The sequence below is a fragment of the Oryctolagus cuniculus genome, chromosome 13 (genome assembly GCF_964237555.1).
Source record: "Oryctolagus cuniculus chromosome 13, mOryCun1.1, whole genome shotgun sequence".
NCBI classification, from domain to species: Eukaryota; Metazoa; Chordata; class Mammalia; order Lagomorpha; family Leporidae; genus Oryctolagus; species Oryctolagus cuniculus.
The window spans coordinates 65,146,068-65,167,284 of NC_091444.1; the positions used below are offsets into that span (position 1 = coordinate 65,146,068).

The 21,217-nt window shown below is 51.9% G+C and overlaps 1 protein-coding gene and 1 pseudogene across 2 annotated transcripts in view; one reads left to right on the forward strand and one right to left on the reverse strand.

Annotated features, from left to right (window-relative positions):
- The first annotated feature begins 579 nt into the window (after positions 1–579).
- The window catches only part of KIF26B (kinesin family member 26B), a 517,449-nt gene continuing 496,811 nt past the window's right edge, over positions 580–21,217 (forward strand). The window contains exons 1-2 of one of the 2 annotated variants that reach the window (XM_051820805.2): positions 580–1,458; positions 2,271–2,672. In XM_051820805.2, coding sequence (XP_051676765.2) covers positions 1,396–1,458; positions 2,271–2,672 — 465 coding nt within the window. In that variant the 5' untranslated portion in view covers positions 580–1,395. Of the gene's footprint in view, positions 1,459–2,270; positions 2,673–4,393; positions 4,513–21,217 lie in introns of those variants that run through there. The other variant, XM_051820806.2, reaches the window with a different exon arrangement.
- Positions 17,243–18,471, reverse strand: LOC100348011 (protein SET-like; annotated as a pseudogene).

The following is a 21,217-nucleotide window of genomic DNA, read 5'->3' on the forward strand; positions in this document are numbered from 1 at the left end:
GTGTGGCGCCTAGCCTCCGCCGATCGCTCCGGGGCGGGGCGCGGCGACCGCCGAGGGGGCGACGACTGCGGGGCCCGGGTGCGGGAGGCGGCGGGCTTGGTGAGCACCGAGCCCCCGGCACGCGGCGGCCGCAGCCAGCTCGCGCGCCACACCCCCTGCGCAGGCCCGCGCCGTCCGCGCTGCGTGTCCTCGGCTCGGCGGCGGCCCGCGGGGGGTCTCCGGGCCCACCTGTCCCAGGCCGGGGCGGCGCGGCGAGGCGCAGCTTGCGGGCGGGGCGCCAGGGGCCGCGGCGCTGCGCGGGGCTGGGGGTGCGGGAGGGCAGGTCTCGGAGAACAAAGGGCGGGGGGGAGGCCCCGGTGTGTTTGCGGACTTGTTTGTGACTCAGTCCCTTTCACGCGGCGGTTCAAAGGCAGACCTGCAAGCCTCGCCAGGAAGAGAAAGAATTTGGGGGCGGGGGCGGCTCGGGCGCAGCACTTCCGTCCAGCCGCGCTCGCTCGGCGCTGCCCCGCAGTCCCCGGCGGGCGCAGCGCGGGGTCACCAGCGCCCCGGGCGGCGGGCGGGCTGCCAGCCAGCAACTTCCCCGCACCCTGCGGGATTTATGACCCCACCCCCGCCCCAGCGCTCGGTCGCGCAATGTCAGGCAGGAGCGGCGCCGCGGCATAAAATGGATCCCGGCCGGCGCGGCGGCGGCGGCGGCGGCGGCAGGCAGGCGGCGGGCCCCCGGGTGGCGGGGCCGCGGCTCCCGGGGCTCGGCGCGGCAGCCGGGCGCACACGCGCGCGCTGACCGCGGACGGCGCGGGCCACGCGGAGCCGCCCCTCTCCCTGCCCTCGCGCAACTGTCAGGCGAAGCGGGCCGGCGCATATTGGCTCGGCGACACGCCGAGGCTCCTCCCCGAGCCTGGATCTTTATATTTTGGGAGAATTTCTTTTGAACTCAGTTACCGCGCTCGGTGAAGGAGACAAGTCCACCCCCACCCCCACCCCCCGCGGGCTGGGCGGACGGAGTTCACGCGCCGGCCGGGGCCCGGGCTCGCCGGCGTCCTGCGGGGCTGCGAGTCTGGATCGCACCCCTGCGTTTCCCGGTGCGGGGCCGAGGAATAGGCCGGCCGTCTGGCTGTGACTGCCGGCAGAGAACGCGTGCCCGGAGGAGGCACGGCGCGAGGATGAAACGCATCGGAAGAGAAGAATAACCGGCCACCTCCACCCTCCCCGCAGCCTCACTGCTCCCGTGACTTGGCTTTTATGCCCCCTCCCCCCGGCTAGGAAACCTTGACTTGCGGGCCAAGAACAACCCCCTGCAACCCGGGGCGCGTCTGGGTCTCGAGACCCCCCTCCCCCTTTGGATGCAGCCGTGCTGGAAGGAACCCCGAGACGCTCTGCTCCGGAGAAGCCACGATGAATTCCGTAGCTGGGAATAAAGAGAGGCTTGCGGTCTCCAGCAGGGGCAAGAAATACGGGGTAAGTTGCGCCGGGCACGGCGCGGAGACGCCTTTCCAGGCCCATCCCGGCCGGCCGGCCCCTTCCCGGGACGTGCGGCCCCGCGCGCCGGTGGCCAGCGCGCGGCCCCGAGCCCTGCTCCCGCGGCAGCTGCGCCTCCGCCGGGCCGTGCGCGCTCGCCTCGCTCTCGCAGTGCTCCGCGTCCTCTGGTCCCTGCCTCATCCCGGCACCGGGAACTTTTGCAGCATTCCTGGACTTCCAGGCAGAGTTAAGCCCGAGGGGAAGGGTCTCCCGTGGATTCTCTGCGGTTCCTCGGGTCGTCTCCCTGGAGCCTGGAGACCCCTCCTGTGACTTGCGGGATACGGAGGGCTTGCGCCCGAGTGAATAAAAAAGCCCCCAGATCACCGTCTCCCCCGCCCCGCGAAGGGTCTTCGGAGATCTTTTATCCTGGGCTCTCGCTTGGGTGGGTGCCTGGTTCCAAAGCGCGGGGCGCCCAATCTGCGGCCTCCCCCTGCAGAGACGGCTGGGTGCCACCCCCCTAGTCCCCCAACGAGCCCTTCTCCTGACCCCAGAGGAGTCCGCCGGCGACCGGGGACGGGCGCAAGGGGTGACTCGGGCGGTGGGGACTCACTTGGGGGCAGTTAGCGACACAGATGGAGGCAGGACTGTTTGGCCGCAGGCCTTAGAGCGCTCCCGAAGCGGCGCCCTTGGGCGTTCGCCAGACCCTCGGCGGCGACTGAGTGCCCCCGCGGGCGAGCACCCCCAGCCGGGCCAGCTCCGGTGCGCGCGAGCAACCGCCCCGCAGCTCCTGACGCCGCGTGTCTCGCCCGCAGGTGAATGAAGTCTGCTCGCCCACCAAGCCCGCGGCGCCCTTCTCCCCTGAGAGCTGGTACCGGAAAGCGTATGAGGAGTCGCGCGCCGGCAGCCGGCCCACCCCCGAGGGCGCGGGCTCGGCGCTCGGCTCGTCCGGGACCCCGTCCCCCGGCTCGGGCACCTCGTCCCCGAGCTCCTTCACGGGCTCCCCGGGCCCCGCCTCCCCGGGCATTGGCACCAGCTCGCCGGGCTCCCTGGGCGGCTCGCCGGGCTTCGGCACGGGCTCCCCGGGCTCGGGCAGCGGCGGCGGCTCCTCCCCCGGCTCGGACCGCGGCGTCTGGTGCGAGAACTGCAACGCCCGCCTGGTGGAGCTGAAGAGGCAAGCCCTGAAGCTGCTCCTCCCGGGGCCCTTCCCCGGCAAGGTGAGCGCCGCGGCGCGGGGGGCGCGGCCGGGAGGGAGGCGCCGGGTGAGCCGCGACCCGGGGTGGGCGCCAGCGGCTCCGCACCGCCCCGCACCGCCCCGCACCGCAGCTGCCGGGCCCGCCGCGACCTCGCGCCCCGCTGGCGCTGGCGGCTGCTCCACACCCCTGGGGGTGCTGGCTCCGGGCGACCCTACGCGCCCCCCCCCCGCCGCCAGGCGGTCCTGCAGCTGACGGGGCGCGCCCCCGGGGTTCGTCCCGCGGTCCCCGACGCGGGGCTGCGGGCCGCCCATTGGCCTTTCCGCCCCACCCCCACCTGCGATCCCTTGCGAAGACCTGGAGGGGAGCGTTTCCCCATACTGTCTGTGTCCATCTGAGGACCACTAAGAGGTGGCGGCCGGCTGCGCGTCGAGCACGTTGACCCTTCGTGGCAACGGTGCGGCGTGGCGGGACCCGCCCGGGCTGCCGAGTGTCACACAATGCAGGCCTGTTTGTGCTGCGGGGTGCGAGTACTATCGAGTGATAATATTTACTCTTCCACTTCAAAGAGGTTTTTTTTTTTTTTTTTTTTTTTTTTTTTTTAATTTTAATCAATGGTGAGGGAGACAATCCTGTCAAGAAGTCAGGATTGTTGTGGAGGTTTTTCTGACCTTGTGCAGTGGCATTTCCCAGTTTATATTGCTTTGACTTTGGAGATGAAATACTGTGATTTTTTTGAGGAGTGGAGTTTAGAAACGGCTGCGTCGGCCTGCCTGCACGCCTGCTTATCCTAACACACGCGCGTTGATGTTTTTACGGATGTGCCACAAATAGCCACTGATGCTGTGAAATTGTTGGAAATCACCTCCAGGAAAGTTGGGTTGTGCGTCTAGAACTCATCTCAAAAACAATTACCTCGGGGTGTGCTGTCAGTGTGCCTTTTTGTAGTGTGGTACTGCCTGTGCCAGGACACCCCAGGACTCAAAGCTCATGCCTCACCTTGGGTACCAGGCCCTGCAATTTCACGCCATCTCTTCACTCCCATGTATTTGCTGTTTGGCCGTTCATCAATATTCATTGATTTTCTACCCCCACTTCAAGGCTCCGTAGTGCAGATAACAGGTACAAACACTCCTAGTCCACGCGGAGCTTATTTTCTGATGGATGACGCGGGCAGGAACCACAAAAGGCACAGGTCATAATTGATTTGCATCTGCCATGCGTGCCACAAAGGAGGGTGTGTTAGGTCCTGTGAGGTCGTGTAAGGGGATGGGGTGTGTGATTAGGATGGGAAGAGCCTTGGTTTTTAAAGATGGGTATCATCTGGTAGTTGGCGATTCTATTAAGTCAGAGCCTATCTGATTATTTTAGAATGTTCTTGAGGACCCCTTCGTTTGATAGGCTCTTCTGTGCATGTGTTGTTGAGTATTGGTCATGTGTGAAAGTAAACCAAAATAGTCCTCTTTCGTGAAAATGGAAGAAGGGAAAGAAAAATCGTGGGCGGAAGACACAAATGTTGAAGCTTAAATGCATCTGTTCCCGTTTACGGAGTCACGTGACAAACCCGGTTTCTGAAGCGGCCCGCAGCATTCATCTACACGTTACAGGAGGCAGTATATTCACCCGGTTTATTTACGTGATGTTGGAGTTGAATAATGGTCAGACCGAGTGGAGGCCCCAGAAGCAGCACTGGAGCCCTGGACCTCAACGTTCTCCCATGACTTCCAGCGACATAGGGATGTGGAGGAAGGCCGCTGGTCACAGGGACCCTCACAAGGGACCACCCCAAGCGCACACGTGACTATCTCAGTGCCGCAGTTGCCCAGGTTTGATAAGGGGTCAGCTCAGCGAAGCGTGCCATCAGGTGCAGAGGGGTGTCTGGCGCTCGGCGGGGGTGGGGTGGGGTGGGGTGTGGTTCCTGTGCGGTGCGTTTCAGGGCCTTGTTTCTGACAACAAATCTGTGTGTCTTTAGGAATAATAATTTTAGGGACGGTCTCCGTGCTTTAAGTATTTGTACCCCCTACTTAGGCACCATGCTGTTATTCCTTTATTGTTGGTAGTGTTTGAAACCAGCAGTTGCCGTGTTACCCGGCACACCGTGGGGGAGCCCATGTCACTCGGAAACAAGTCCTTCCTTCCCCAGGCAGCATTGGTGGGCAGACTGTGGACCTTGGGCACGGAAGGAGTTAAGTTTCATTAGAACAAGTGCAGTATTTGTGACTGCAACATGGGGTTAGCCCTGGAGAATAAGAGTCTGGAAGATAAAGACATGTTTTTGAGGGGTAATTAGCAAGAATTATCTTTGTAATTCACTTCAGATGCTTAACTGCATTCGGGGGATATTTTCTTCAGTAGAGTATTAAATTCGACTAGGTGGCATTAAAAGTCTCCCAGGCAGTCAAAGGCAGAAGCGCACATCCACAAACCTTCTTATTAAGTTCTCTCTCCACCACTGATTTCTTTTGGGACATTGAGTAAATCAGTTTTCCTCTATTTTTTTTTTAAACTTTCTCACTGATAGACTAAGGAAAAAATGATTCAAACTTAAAATGTCACTCTAAGGTGAGGTTTGGCAAGAGCTTCCTTTTTTTAAAAAAAATTTTATTTATTTATTTGAAAGGCAGAGCTACAGAGAGGCAGGGGTAGAGAGAGAAAGGTCTTCCATCCACTGGTTCACTCCCCAGATGACCACAACAGCCGGAGCTGCATGGATTTGAAGCCAGGAGCTTCCTTCGGGTCTCCCATGCAGGTACAGGGGCCCAGGGACTTGGGCCATCTTCCAATGCTTTTCCAGGCCATAGCAGAGAGTGCTTCCATTTTTTAAGGGAAAGACATGAGTCTGATGATTATTAATGAGACAAGAATCTTTGAGAGACATGTTTTTGCAGAGCTGAAGGTTTTTTTTTTTTAACCAAACATTGCCACTTCCGGTTCCTGATGTCAGTATATCCCCAAATATTATGTGGCCAACGTGTATTCTTGGTCCCATTGGGTTTCCTAGTTCTGTCTTTGGGGCAGTTGCTTAGACCCCTGCAGAGGGGTCTGGGTAGTCCCAGAAGTTAGTGGTTGGCTCTGGTGGCCTGAAAGTGCCCACTTATTCTGAGTACTCTCAGAAGTCACATGACCACTGGAGGTGGGGCTTCAGGGCAGAAGACAATGTGACTTGGGGTCAGCCTCTATCTGCCACGCCAGCGTCCCATAAGTGTGCCCGTTCAAGTCCTGGCTGCTCCACTTCTGATAAGCTCCCTGCTGATGTGCCTGGGAAAGCAGTGGAAGATGGCCAAGTGCTTAAGCCCCTGCACCCACGTGGGAGACTGGGTGGCAGCTCTTGACTCCTGGCTTCAGCTTGTCCAGCCCTGGCTGTTGCAGCCATTCAGGGAGTGAACCAGCTGATGGAAGATAAAATCTTACCAAACGACAGAATGCCTTGGATGTAACTAGGGGAATGGGTGAGAGGCAGGAAACGGGAGGAGTCACAGATTTGCATGGAACTCAGACAGAAGGATGATAATGGATTTGGATCTCCTTGGGTTGAGTTGGAGTTTTCCAGAGAAGAGGCGGAGTGAGCAGAGGCAGATTTAATAATGAAACAGGTTGTTACTGGCTATTTCATGGCTCTGAGATGTGGTCATGGTGAGTCCTCCTGCCTGTGGTCCTGGTGCTGCAGGTTCAGCGTGTCCTGTGGCGGCCCACCTGGGTGCTTGGAGACCTGGGTCTGGGGAGCAGACTGTAAAACATCGGGACTGACTGTTACGACTTGAGCGGTAAAGGCGTGCGCACCGGCTTCCCATCATTTCTCTTTTAGTGCTAGTGCAAGTGGTCAGATAAAACAGAAGACGCAGGGCATGTGAAGAGCTGTGATTTGAAGTGAGCGCAGTGCTTCTCCCCGTGGTAGCGCTCTGGTGTAAACATAAAATCGCCTCCTGTCCGGCGGCAAGAGCGTCTTTCCTATTTTATGGGTAGTCGGGGCACCAGGCCAGAAATGGGGGCCAGGGAAGGAGTCTCCCATTTTGGGGCTGGTCTAGATCGCACTGATACCCGTGACAGGACTTTTGAATTGGCTGTGGAAGTCCTGCGAAACATCAGCCCAAGGAAGGTCCCTGGAGGAAGCAGAAATGTTCCAGGTTGGCAGAAGGTTATCAGACATCTGTTCATTTCCATATCAATAAAAGAAATTCTTTTATGTCAAGGGAAAAAAAAGGCCCAGAACCACATTCCTATCTGATTTTTTCTCAGTCACATATTCTCAGTCCATTTATGCCCCAGAAACATCAGGCAGATTAGCCAGACACGCTGAGAAGGGGTGGCCGGGAGTTGCAGAGATGAAAGAAAGGAATGCGTCACGAGGGTCAGAGACACCGACCGTGGGCCCTAAATAGAGCTCGAGGGAGTCTAGACTTGGGGGCAGAGCGATATTAATACACACACTTGTTTCTGCGCGTTGCCAGCTCCAGAAAAGGGATGTGAAAAAATAAATATTCCAAAGGATTCTCCCCGAAGCTGTCGTACAGCTTTATAAATAGATAACATAGACGTTGTGTTTTAAAGACTTTTGAATTAGGAAGGAATTCTAGTGGAAATCATCTAAGACAAGACCGTTTAAAAGCTGCGTTGGAGTCTCATCTCAGAAGTATTTTGGATACAGCTAATAGTTGGTAGATCAGTAATGACAAAATCCTGCAGCATTTATCATTTAAACACTTCTAAAGTGTGTTAGGAGTTTCTAAAAACACTCCCAGGGCAGTCATTTCTTCTTGAAGGTGTTGCGAGCTCTGGATGGATGGCTTCACCTTGTACCAGACTTGGAACTGGGAACCAATGTGGTCAGTTTTTATGGTGACTTAATTCACTTTGCAAACATCCCTGGCCTGTGGCAGTTTCTTCCCTGCTCATTGCAGATGGGATTACTGCATTAGAAATGTGATGTTTAAACGGTCGAGGCTGGTAGTCAGCCAGCATTTGGAAGGAGTAAGCCAGTTAAAATGTAGGCACCTTCAGCTCTTTGGCGTTATGTCACAGGTTGGACCACTCATCAGCCAGCAGTCATGCCAATGTAGTAGTCATGGTGATGATAAATGGGCACCATCCTTGTCCTTATGTGTCAGGCACTGTACCAAGACACACACATACACAACCTCAGGGAGCAAAATGGACACGAACTTGGTTGCTTTTCTTCACTCTGGAGTTCCAGGTGCTTGATTGTGGCTAAGGTCACAAAAGGAGGCCTGAATAAAAAGTGCAAGGCCCAGAGAGATCCAAGCACACTTCCATCCCAGAGCCACTGTGTGTAACTGCTCCTCTCACCCCCCGCTGGACAATGTGTGGTCTCCCCCTACCCTCACCCACCTTTGGGGAGTGGGGAGGTGGGTGAAGACCAAGACCCAGTCTCTTTAAGGAACACAAAACCAATGTCCTCTCTCCCATTATCTTGACCACATATAAAGCATCTTTGCTTGGCTTTGTAGATGCCGCCTAATGGGTCTTGTTGCAGGGAAGGAGTGCTGTGTAAAATGGGCTCCTGATGGACCTTTCACCCTGATGTGCACTTAGCAGAATGAGCTCATTTAAAGCACCGTTCGTTGTGCAGGTGCAGAAGGCCTGCATTCGTTGGGATTCCTAGATCACTTTTGAAATATTTATCAAGACATCACATGGAGTTGTAGCCCCGTCCTGCCTGCCTTAACCCTGGAATGCTTCAGAACACATGTAAAGCTGCATATGGGGGCCCGTGTTGGTGGTGTAGCAGGGTGAGCCTCTGCCTGCGGTGCCAGCATCCCGTCTGAGCACCCGTGTGAGTCCTGGCAGCTCCAGTTCCTATCCAGCTCCCTGCTCATGCATCTGGGGAAACAGTGGAAGGCAGCCCAAGTGCTTGGGGCTCTGCCACTCATGTGGGAGACCTGGATGGAGCTGCAGAATCCTGGCTTTGGCCTGGCCCAGTCTGGGTCAATGCAGTCATTTTTGGAATGAACCAGTAGATGCAAAATCTGTTTCTCTCTCTGATTCTCTCCCTGTAACTCTGCCTTTCAAATAAATATTTTTTTAAAAAATTGGATTTTGAGTCATGGTTAGAGAGGTGTCTGTCCACCACTTTCAGGGTTTTGTTTCTATTTGAAAGGCAGACAGACAGCTTCCATCTGCTCCTTCACTTCCCAAATGCTCACAGCAGGCGAGGCTGGGCCAGGCCACAACCAGGAGTCTGGAACTCATTTCAGGTCCTCCGCATGAGGGGTAGGGACCCAGGTACTTGAGCCTGTTTTCTCCCAGGGTGCACATTAGCAGGAAGCTGGATAGGAAGGGGAGCTGCGACGTGGGATACATTGACGTCCAAAGCATCATCTTAGCTGCTGTGCCGAATGCCTGCCTCACCTCCAGGTTTTAAAGGAATTTACGTTTTCTTCTAGTATTTTTAGTTTCCTTTTTGATACTTAGATCTCTGACCCACTGGGAGATTATTTTGGTGTATAATGAAAGGTATAGATGAATTTTATCTTCTAAATGTCCACTTGCACCCAGACCCTTATTGAAACACCCATTTCCTCCCATCGTGATCCTAAACTGAATTTCCAGGTGTACTGGAGTCTACTGCTGGATCTTCCATTGCGCTCTGTTTGTCTCCTCATGTACCAGTTCCACACTGTTTCACCTGCAGGAGCTTTGCAGCGTGCTTTAGTGTTGGGTGGGGCTAGCTTTCTCCTCCAGACAACATGTTCCTTTTTTTTTTGAGTTTCCTGGTTGTTCTTTCCTGACCACTTTCCCACGTGAACTTTGGGAGCCACTTGTCTAACTCCAAAATTTGTTTCTCCTACCTGCAACTGTGCTGAATGTAGTGATTGTTCAGAGGAGGGGTTGAGAGTTGGTGTCTTTACGATGTCAAACCTTTCCCAAAATGCTGGAATGCCCTTCCATTTGAACAGGCCTACTTTTCAGAAATTTAGAGACTTCTTCAAATAGGTTTTGCACAGTCTTTAAAATTTAGTCTTAGATATTGTTATATCTTTTGTTGCTATTATAAATGGGATCTTCCCCTTCCTTATCTCTTCTAATTGATACTTACTGATATTTGTCAAGTTTATTTATTTACATATTTTGCATCCTGTTCTCTTACTTTTAAAAATGGTTTTCACTTTATTTGAAAGGCAGAGACAGACACGGAGCTCTTCCATCCACTGGTTCATTCTCTAAAAGCCTACAACAGCCAAGGGCTGGGCCAGGCTGAAACCAGACACCTGGAACTCACCAGGTCTCCCACATGGATGGTTCAGATCCGGGACTTGAGCTGTCTTTTGCTGCCTCCCAGGGTCTGTATTAGCAGGAAGCTGGATTGGAAGTGGAAGAGCCAGGACTTGAACCAAGCACTCTGATATGGGATGTGGACATTCCAAGTGGCAACTCACCCATTGTGCCCAAGGTTGTATTATTGACTTTTATGTATTTATGTTATAAAATGATATAACATTATATACAATAACATATAAAATAGGTTATATGTTATTATGTATTCATTTTTTTAAGAAGCTGGTTTTAAAAAATGACTTCTTTAAATAGATATATCAATACGGTGTTCCTTTGCTGATTTTATGCCTGTAATTGTTTTCTTTTTTTTTTTTTTAAAGATTTATTTATTTTTTTGAAAGACAAAACTACAGATAGAGAGAGGGAGAGACAGAGAGAGGTCTTCCATCTACTGGTTCACTCCTCAAATGGCCGCAACGGCCAGAGCTGGGTCGATCTGAAGCTAGGAGCTTCTTCTAGGTGGTTGCAGGGGCCCAAGGACTTGGGCTACCTTCCATTGCCTTCCCAGACCATCAGCAGGGAGCTGGATCGGAAATGGAGCAGCTGGGACTCTAACTGTCGCCCATATGGGATGCTGGCACTGCGGGTGGATGCCTAACCTACTACTTGGCCCCAGTTGTTTTCTCTTGTTTGCTGCATGGTTTAATACTTAAAATACAGTGTTAAATAGTACTAATATAGTGGACATGGGCAAAGATTTTTCCCGTTAAGGAAGATGTTGACTTTTGGACTAAGGTCTCTCTGAATTTCTAAAAGTGAAGGAAGTAACCAGCAACTCCTATTTTATTTAGTTGGTTTTTTTTTTTTTTTAAAGCAGAAATGGGTGTTATATTTTCCAAGGGTCTTTTTCAGTGTTTAGGTAGATATTCATGTGATTTTCCTTCAGATTTATTAATGTTATGAATTATTATCATCAATTTCCTATTGGCAAAGCATCTTTGCAATTCCCGTAATAAACCCCACTTGGTCATAGTGGTCTTTAAAAACGTGCTGCTAGATTGAGCGTGCTAATATTCCCTGTGTTGTTCTTTCCGATATTCACACCAACAGGTGTTTCTGATTCCTGTTCATGGGCCAGCTTCTGTCCTGTGCCACCTCATAACCAGATCATGAGAAGGGCTAAACTTCCTGCCCCAGAGCCACTCACAGTCTAGAGTGGGAGTGTGGGTATTAAGTGCTGGCCCAGAAGCCATGCGGGCTGCGAGGACGCTCAGCACTGAGCATGGGGAGGCACTGACATCCTAAGTAGAGGCTGTGGCAGGTGTAAGGCACCAAGGGGTTGTTCATGCAGTACACTTGGGGACCGGAAGTCGGGTGTCCTTACTGTAGTGCAGCAGGTGCATGAGCCACAGGCTCAGATGATGGCTGCCTGAACTTGAGGACCATGGGCAGCCAGTGAAGGGAGTCAGGAAGGCAATGAAATGATGAGATACACATTTTAAAGGATTGTTCTAGGGCTGGAGCTGTGGTGCTGCTGGTAAAGCTACTCCTGCAACACCATGTGGACACCGGTTCGAGTCCCAGCTGCTCCATTTCTGATCCAGCTCCCTGCTAATGCACCTAAGAAAGCAGCAGAAGATGGCCCAAGTGCTTGGGCCCCTGCACCCATGTGGGAGACCCAGATGACGCTCCTGGCTCCTGGCCTGTTGCCACCATTTGGGGAGTGAACCAGCAGATGGAAGATCTCTATCCTGTCTCTCTAACTCTGACCTTCAAATAAATAAATAAATCTTTCCAAAAAATGATTGCTCTGATGGAGGGTGAATTGGAGGAATGGCTTCACTCTTAGGAGGCCCCCTGCAGTGACTTGAGTGCAGGACGACGCTGACCATACTAGGCAGTAGCCGTGGCAAGGAGGAGGCAGCTTGGAGCTGAGGAATATTGTGCTGTAGGCACTGCTGTGATGGGGGCTGGGAGAGAGGGAGCGGTGAGGTTTCTGGCTGGCTCAGGTGTGTGGATGGTGTTGCTAGAGACTGAGATGGGGAAGGTAGCAACGGTGGGGTTTTTGTTACTCTGCGGCCATTTTCAAAAAGGGCTCTGGGTGGCCGGCGCCACGGCTCAATAGGCTAATTCTCCACCTGCGGCGCCGGCACACCGGGTTCTAGTCCTGGTCGGGGCGCCAGATTCTGTCCCGGTTGTCCCTCTTCCAGGCCAGCTCTCTGCTGTGGCCTGGGAGTGCAGTGGAGGATGGCCCAAGTGCTTGGGCCCTGCACCCCATGGGAGACCAGGAGAAGCACCTGGCTCCTGGCTTCAGATTGGCGCAGCGCCAGCCATTGGGGGGTGAACCAACAGAAAAGGAAGACCTTTCTCTCTCTCTCTCTCTCTCTCTCTCTCTCTCTGTCACACACACACACACACACACACACACACACACACAATCTATACCTCTTTCTCTGTCTCTCTCAGTCTAACTCTGCCTGGCCAAAAAAAAAAAAAAAAAAAAAAAAGCGACCCCTTTGAGTGGAGATGCCATGAATATGGATTGTGATCCTTGGTCACAGATGGAGATCCCGGCGTTAAGCCCTGTCCTGTTCAGAGCCCCCCAGGGAGGGCTGTGGGCTGCTGCATGTGGCGTCTGGGCCGGGGTGAATGAGGGTGAGCAGATTTCCTGCAGTGGCTGCGCATGCGATGTGCAGCTCTGGGCGGCACCAGGAATTTGGGCTTATCTGGCTTCCAATCCAGTGTTATCGCTCTCAGACAGTTTTCTTTGCAGTTCTGTTTTGCTGATCCTATCGCACCCATGCGCCCAGACTCTGTGAAGAAGTCTGGAAATGAAGGAGACCCCTCCCCCACCACGCCGTTCTTTCTGCACATTTCTCAGCTCCCCCAGCTGGCGTGGGGCTTGGAGGAGAGGGCTGTTTAAACTCTGATTAGACACTGGAGACACTCCGAATGCTGCTGCACTGGTTCACGAGTCTGTAGGCTCTATCTAAATACAGCCTCAGTGTCTTAGAGGAGGTTATAGTGGAGGGGCTATTTTTTTTTCCTAAGAAGTAATATTTTAGGACGACTTCTATAATCTGCCTTAGAAAATTTACTGATTTTGAAGTTTGACTTGTCTGTTCTTATACATGCAACCCTCTGCCTGGAGATATATCCCCCCCCCCCTTTTTTTTGACAGGCAAAGTGGACAGTGAGAGAGAGAGAGACAGAGAGAAAGGTCTTCCTTTTGCCGTTGGTTCACCCTCCAATGGCCACCGCGGCCGGCGCGTTGCAGCCGGCGCACAGCGCTGATCCGATGGTAGGAGCCAGGTGCTTCTCCTGGTCTCCCATGGGGTGCAGGGCCCAAGCACTTGGGCCATCCTCCACTGCACTCCCGGGCCACAGCAGAGAGCTGGACTGGAAGAGGGGCAACCGGGACAGAATCTGGTGCCCCGACTGGGACTAGAACCCGGTGTGCTGGCGCCGCTAGGTGGAGGATTAGCCTATTGAGCTGCGGCGCCAGCCAAGATATATTCCTAAACCGCAGATGGCTATGTTTTAAAAATTTACTTGAAAGGCTGAGAAAAGGAGAGACTGAGAAAAGGAGAGCTTTTATCTGCTGGTCCGCTCCACAAATGCCCACAACAGCCAGGGTTGGATCAGGCTGAAGCCAGGAGCTGTGAACTCCATTCTGGTCTTTCATGTGCATGCCAGGGACCTAGGTACTTGAACCGAGTCCTGCTGCCTCCCAGGGTACGCATCAGCAGGAGAGCTGCAATGGAAAGTGAGCTGGCACTCAAACCTGGGCTCTCCCCTATGGGGTGTAGGCTACACTGCATGCCTGCCTGGGGGCTGTTGTTCATTTTTCTGTTTGTCAGAGTTTCAGTTTAATACTGTTGCTGACCACAAACGGTTCCAGGAAAATGTTTTAGATCTCCACACACCATGGTTCTAAAATCTTTGCTTATTCTTTTTTAAAAAAAATTTTATTGGATCTGGCACCGTGGCTCACTTGGGTAATCCTCCGCCTGCAGCGCCGGCATCCCATATGGGCGCTGGGTTCTAGTCCCGGTTGCTCCTCTTCCAGTCCAGCTCTCTGCTGTGGCCCGGGAAGGCAGCGGAGGATGGCCCAAGTGCTTGGGCCCTGCACCTGCATGGGAGACCAGGAGGAAGCACCTGGCTCCTGGCTTCGGATTGGCGCAGCGCCGGCCGTAGCAGCCATTTGCAGGGTGAACCAACAGAAGGAAGACCTTTCTCTCTGTCTCTCTCTCACTGTCTATAACTCTACCTGTCAAATAAAAAAAAATTATTAAACAATTTTGGTTTATTTACTTGAAAGCATAAACTATAAATAATAAGTTAAAATCTGCTTTTCCACTACAGGGGTGGCAAATATAAACTTTTGTATTAATAATTCTTTATCTGATACGAGTGATGCTTGAGATTTTCAGTCGCTTATTCAGGATTTTTTTTCCCAAATATTTTATAGGAGCTTATACAGTTGGGGGTTTTTCTGCCATGTAATTCCACTTTTAATTAACAGTGATGAGCAGCTATCCTTTCCCATGAAACACTACTGTCTTATTTACAGTGGTTGCTTGCTTTAAACTTATAATCACTGCCTCCCTACTCCATTGCTTTAGACTTAAAATCACTGCCTTTCTACTCCATTGCTTTAGACTTATGATCACTGCCTCACTACTCCATTAAACTGGTGGTTTTGAGCACCAATAGGAGACCTAGATATTGACCCATTAGAGGCCAACAATAGCAACAGCAGCCAAAACCTATTGATCTCTAACCAGATAAATAGAATCGGGCAAGCAACCAGCAACACTATTTTGTAAGAAAAACCATCGTCTGGGGCCGGCACTGTGGTGTAGTGGTTAAAGCTGCTGCCTGTGGTGTCGGCATCCCATATGGGTGTGGGTTCCAGTCCTGGCTGCTCCACTTCCAATCCAGTTCTCTGCTGTGGCTCAAGTCCTTGGGCCCCTGCACCTGTGTGGGAGACCTGGAAGAAGCTCCTGGCTCCTGGCTTCTGATCAGCTCAGCTCTGGCCATTGGCAGTCATCTGGGGAGTGAACTAGCTGATGGAGGACCTCTCTCTCTCTGTTCAAATTAATAAATCTTTTAAAAAAAAAAAAGAGAGAGAAAGAAAAGCCATCAGCCACCTGGTTCGGTGCTGTGTCTTTCCAAAGACCAAGTCTTGGTCCCAAGCAGGCAGCAGAAGAGGTGGCCCTGGATGTCTCCCTCGTGGCCATCACCTGTTCTCCATGAGGCCAGGCAGCATGACAGTGGGGCCTCAGGGGAGGATGGCAGAAGGATGGAAAAGATGGGGGAGGGGAAGAGGAGGAGGAAAGATGAGGGAGGGGGCAGGGGAGAGGGAGAGAAGCAGAGGTTGGCTACAGTCCCAGACATTTAGGTAAAGAAGGGACTGTCCTTAGCACCACTTAGCTCTGTAGTCTGAGGGAAGTCACCTGTCTCACCTGTGTTTTTGTTTCTCTTCTATACAAAGAGGCTGGGAGTTGGCAGTTCACACTCCTCCCCACCTCCCAGGCTCTGTGCAGCTGGAGAGATGCCGCAGGACTGCCTGGGGCCCTCTCCTGGCCTGTGGTTCCAGAGGGATGAGCTTGACACGGTCCTAGCTGGGTTTCCCACCTGCAGTGAGCTCTGGTGCCTGCCCTCCAGGAGAGCCCATCCAAGCAGAGGTGCTGCTAATGCCAGCATTACTAGAACTTCTGCCTTTGGAATTTGGATAAGTTAACTGACAGGGTTTTGTCTTCTTCTTTTTTTTTCCACAAAAGTCTTGACGTTCCTTTATTGGAGCATGATTCCTAACCAGCGCACAGTGAGAGATTCACTCCAGAGACCTGGGCACAACGCACACTCCCCATCCCGACGAGTCTGTCACACTTTGCCTCCTGATGGAATACTTCCATTTATAAAGTTTTACACATCAAAAAGCTTTGGATTTGTCCAGGTTGCTCAATAATTCATCTGTGAAAAAAGTGACATTTAACTTCAGCCCACTTACAGCATTAAAAAGCTTATCCACTTACGGAGCTCACTGTGCGATCTCTGTACAAGGGCAGTGAGCACGCGAGATCCCCATCATCCCACCGGGGCTGAGGCAACACCCCCTAGCCTCCAACGGCGACTGTTTTACTGACAGTCTCTGCCCTGGAGCCATACTGAAGCGCCAGTGAAGACAGGACAGTGACCATCTCATGTCTCCCTTGGCGTCAGGAGCACCAGGTCTGTCTGATGGTGGCAGCAGCCACTATTATATTCAAGTAAATAAAAGCCCATTTTAAAAACTGCCAATTTGGTAAAAGTCAACAGTACAGTGTACTCAGAACTCAGCTGAGCAAGATGCTCTCCAAACGGTGTGATATTTTAAGAAACCAAAGGCAAGTTGTGCCCACGGTTCCCAGGTATGGGGAGACATTAATACATTAATTCAAACCCCTTTACTGAATCCACATAGCCCTGAGGTCATCCTGCAAAGTGCATATCAAAAAATATGCAATTAGGGTAATAAAAGTTTGACAGTAATGTTACTTATGAGTCAAACTCAGTTCATCTGTTCTGAGAGAAAAGCATCAAATCCTTTGTGTACACATTTAGTTTTTTTTTTTTTTTTTTTTTTTTTTTTTTTTTTTTTTGACAGGCAGAGTGGACAGTGAGAGAGAGAGACAGAGAGAAAGGTCTTCCTTTGCCATTGCTTCACCCTCCAATGGCCGTACTTATCCTGGTCTCTCATGGGGTGCAGGGCCCAAGGACTTGTGCCATCCTCCACTGCACTCCCTGGCCACAGCAGAGAGCTGGACTGGAAGAGGAGCAACCGGGACAGAATCTGGCGTACCGACCGGGACTAGAACCCGGGGTGCTGGTGCCGCAGGTGGAGGATTAGCCTAGTGGGCCGCAGCAATGGCCACATTTAGTTTTATTGTAACAAAGCAACTTGTACACTTTTAACGTTTAAAACTGAGCATCTTTCTTTTCCAGTGAAACAAAAAGAAAATTTAAAAATAAACAGGAACAAAAAATTTCAATAGAATGTCAATTCCAAATAAGATCCTACAGGTTCTGCTGATTGTCCCATGGAGTGGCAGGGCTCAAGGCATCATTAGGAGATAATTTTATTTTTAAAAGTATCATCTTAAACTACATGGGTGTCCGTTAAACATCACAATTAAACATGCCAAAGGAGAAGCCATGTTGTCAAATGCCCACTAAACCCACCAAACATCTCAAACCCACCCCTTGCTGACCTTCCATAACTCCATTTTTAAGTTTTTTTTTCATTTTTTCAAAAAGAGGAAGTAGACAGATACATGTTGGTAAATGCTAACTGTCCGTATTCGCATAGAGACACAGTGTAATCTCTGAGCCCAATACACAGAGAAAGGAGGGGGAAGCTAGAATTCTATGCACTGCTACACAGGCCTGGCACCCTCCAGCTTCCAGCAGAGCCGGGGGCAGGAGCGTTTCTTTTTCCCGCAGAGCACGGTGGTGTTGATTCCATACAGTTTTTGTCGAGGGATAAAATGAATTTGGAACAGAAAGGGGTAGATATTCTTTTCCCATTGTATTCTGCTTCAGGTATTTTCCCCACAACAAGTTGAGAACCATGGTGTAGAGAAAGAGACCTCCAAAACAGGGAGACTGAGCACAAGAGGAAACAAAATAAAAATAAGAAGACGGCAACTTGCTCCCAGGGACTAGAGAGAATTAAAAAAAAAGTTGGAATCTATCAGTGTTCCTATTAGTCATCTTCATCCTCCTCTCCTTCTTCCCCGTCATCATCATCTTCATCTTCTCCCCTTCATCCTCATCCCCTTCTTCATCAGTATCTTCCAATCCTTCATCATCATCATCATCTTCTCCTTCCCCTTCTTCATCATCCATATCAGGACCCAAGTAGTACTGTAAGGGATCCGGCCAGACACCATCCTTGATGGCCTCTCCTACCTCGTCTGCACCTGCATCAGAATGGCCGGTGAGCCAGGTGAAGAAGCTCTGGCTCCTCCTGCTGCCTCCTCCTGCTGGCTTCGTCCTGTGTTTGACTTGAACGTTTCGTCAGATCCTTTCCAGATTTCCATTTGATTTCAGGGGACTTTGAAGATGGATCACCATTCTCATTCAGATGAAATTCTATGGAGAGAACTTTATTTTTGAAGTAAAGATTTTCATCCAAATAAACTCTATTCTGTAGCCTGATTTAATATCTTCAAACTCTGTCACTTCAACCCTGGTCAGATAGTGCAGCGCCTCTTCACCCTCCTCCCCGAGCAGTGCGGATACTTGCGGATGGCTGACAGATGTTGTTACCCAGGGTAATTTTGACAATCAGTTCTGACCCCTTTTGAAAAAATGCATGGCGGAGTTTGTTATATTTCTGTTCTACTTTCAAAATTTCCTCACTGGCTTGTTCATTAAGTCTGTCTATTTCATTTTGTACTTCATCAATACGTTCAGTTGCTTCTTGTTCTTTTTCTCCCGTCGACAAACCCCAAGAGGCCAATGTGTCCGCCGGCCTCAGGCCAGGAGCTGCTCTCAGCTTCTTCGTTTGCGGAAGGAGCGAAGACAGGCGTTTGGGGGCCATGCTCCCAGGAAACTCCGAGCCCCAGCGCCAGGCAGGAGGGAGCTCTGAGAACTCTCTTCTTGGTTCTTAATAAAGCTGTGTGCTCTATTATCTTCTGTGTTTGGAAGCAGAAACTTAAAAGGATGATTGATTGTAGAAGAGCAATTTGGGAAGAAGGATTTGAGAGAAGCATCTCCTTAGATAAAAGAACTCCTTGTAGTTAGTTTTGCACTGACTGCCAGGGTGGGCATTTGGTGCAGTGGTTAAGTCGTTACTTGCAGTGCTTACAACCTGTGCCTGGTGCCTGCATTTTAGTCCTGACCCTGCTGCTGATTCCAGCCTCCTGCTAATGTGCATCCTAGTGGGTACCAGGTAACACAAGTACTTGGGTCCCTGCCACCCATGTGGGAGACCCAGATTGAACTGAGGGACCCAGATTGAGCTGAGGGCTCTTGGCTTTGGTGTGGTGCAGTTTAGGCCTGTGGTTACACATCACATGCCCATGACTGGGCGTCAGTGACCCTTGTACCATTTGGTGCCATGGTCTGGGAAGGGCATCCAGCCCGGAGCTGCCTACAGATCCTGCCTACAGAGCCAACCAGGTCCCTTCAGTTATTACCAGTGGATTCTTCTCTTCTGGCACTAGCTTGGGTTGCCTCCCTTTCTGCTTCCCGGGGAATGTTGCCCTCACTCTCATTTGAAATATAATACTTCGCATTTCAGACACAATTCAGCGGGCCCAGATATTAAAAGAAGAACTTCATTTTGGTTTTATGAGCCCAGTGCACATTAGGACTTTGGAGCAAATGTAGTTGAGATCAGGCACAGAGCTGCAGGAGCAACAGGGAAATCACTTATTCCTCTTCCATCTTCTGCTAAGTTCCCTAAGCAGCCATTGGTGGAGAGTGAGCAGAAGGCTGCACAGCCACGCTCCACAGCCACGCTCCACACCAGCTTTGGTTGGTGGTGTCTTCAGATGTGCGGTTCTTTCTTTCTCCCTTCATTTTTTGCCTCTACATGTGTGCATGCAGTTAGGTCTGCAAAGTGCATCGTGTGTGTGTGTGTGTGTGTGTGTGTGTGTGTACACGGATGCGTGCAGACACACTTGGCAGGAGCCCCCGAAGGCAGCGTAGAAGTTGGGAACGTGGTAGACATCCTGTCTCAGGTTTCAGGCATTATTAGGCCCGGGCTTTTATTGGAGGTCAAAGCAGCTAATAAAGTGGGATGTGCAATTAAAAGTGCATTCAGTGGGGAAGGACGGCCAGCTGTCTGGCCGGCTGAGAGTGGAGGAAGCGGCTGGCAGCTGCAGGTCTGACTGTGATGGCTTTACGAGCATTTTTTGCAGCCCGGGTGGTAAACGCGATACAAAGGCAGAGTTTTAATATGCCCCAGAGTTGGGTGCTCTGCTTCCTGTGTGAGCAGCCGCGGGGGGAAGGAAGCGCCGGGTGATGGCCTTTGGTGGTGGTGGCTTGTGCTGCTTCACGTTGTTTCTTGGGTGCTCGTGGTTATTGGGGGCTCTGCAGACTGCCCTCCCCGCAGCGGTGGCCAGGAAGGAGCTGCCAGGAGGATGCAGAGGTTTAGAGGGTTGTTCAGGGTCGCCCAGAAAACCTCTGCTCCCAAGTCTCCGTCGTGGGTTCCTGAGACTTTGCTTGCAAAGCTCCTTCCCGGCTCTGCGGCTGTTGAGTGTGGTTGGTGATCCCATTTTGCTGCCTGTGCAGCAGACAACAGTGACTTTTTGAATGCAAGAATTCTCCAGGCATTTCTGGCCTCTTGAGAAGACAAACAAAATCTCCTGTCCACTGCTGAGTGATGGAAACAGCACTGGGCTAAAGGAAGAGGCTGACAGGAAAGGGATACATGGGTGGTTCCAGGAGGTCCCATCCCATGGGCCTGGCCTCTTGTTCCCAGAAAAGAATGAGACCCCAGGGATCGAGGCGTGAGAGCAGCCCCCACCCCTGTCGCCCGTGCATCTTGGTCCCACTGGTGTCTTTTTTTTTTTTTTTTTGACAGGCAGAGTGGACAGTGAGAGAGAGAGACAGAGAGGAAGGGCTTCCTTTTGCCATTGGTTCACCCTCCAATGGCCGCCGCGGCTGGCACACCGCGCTGATCCGATGGCAGGAGCCAGGTGCTTCTCCTGGTCTCCCATGGGGTGCAGGGCCCAAGCACTTGGGCCATCCTCCACTGCACTCCCTGGCCACAGCAGAGAGCTGGCCAGGAAGAGGGGCAACCGGGACAGAATCCGGCGCCCCGACCGGGACTAGAACCCGGTGTGCCGGCGCTGCAAGGCGGAGGATTAGCCTGGTGAGCCACGGTGCCGGTGTCTTTTTATGGGATCCTTTTTATGGTGTCTTTTTATGGGATCCTGGATTTCCCAAACTCTTTTTCTAGCTTTGACACAGAGCGAAGATCTTTCTAATATATTGATTTTAATGAATGCCACCAATTCTTTTTGTTTTAAAGATTTATTTATTTATTTACAAGGCAGAGCTTCAGTGAGAGAGAGAGAAACAGAGAGAAAGAGAGAGAGAAAGAGAGAGAATGAATGAATCAATCTTCTATCTGCTGGTTCACTCCCCAAATGACTGCAATGGTCAGGGCTGGGCCAGTCCAGAGCCAGGAGCCTGAAACTCCATCTGGTGTCACATGTGGGTGATAGGCAACCAAATACTTGTGCCATCTTCTGCTGCTTTCCCAGGTCCATTAGGCAAGGAGCTGGGCTGGAAGTAGAGCAACCAGGACTTGAACCATTGTCCATTTTGGATGCTGC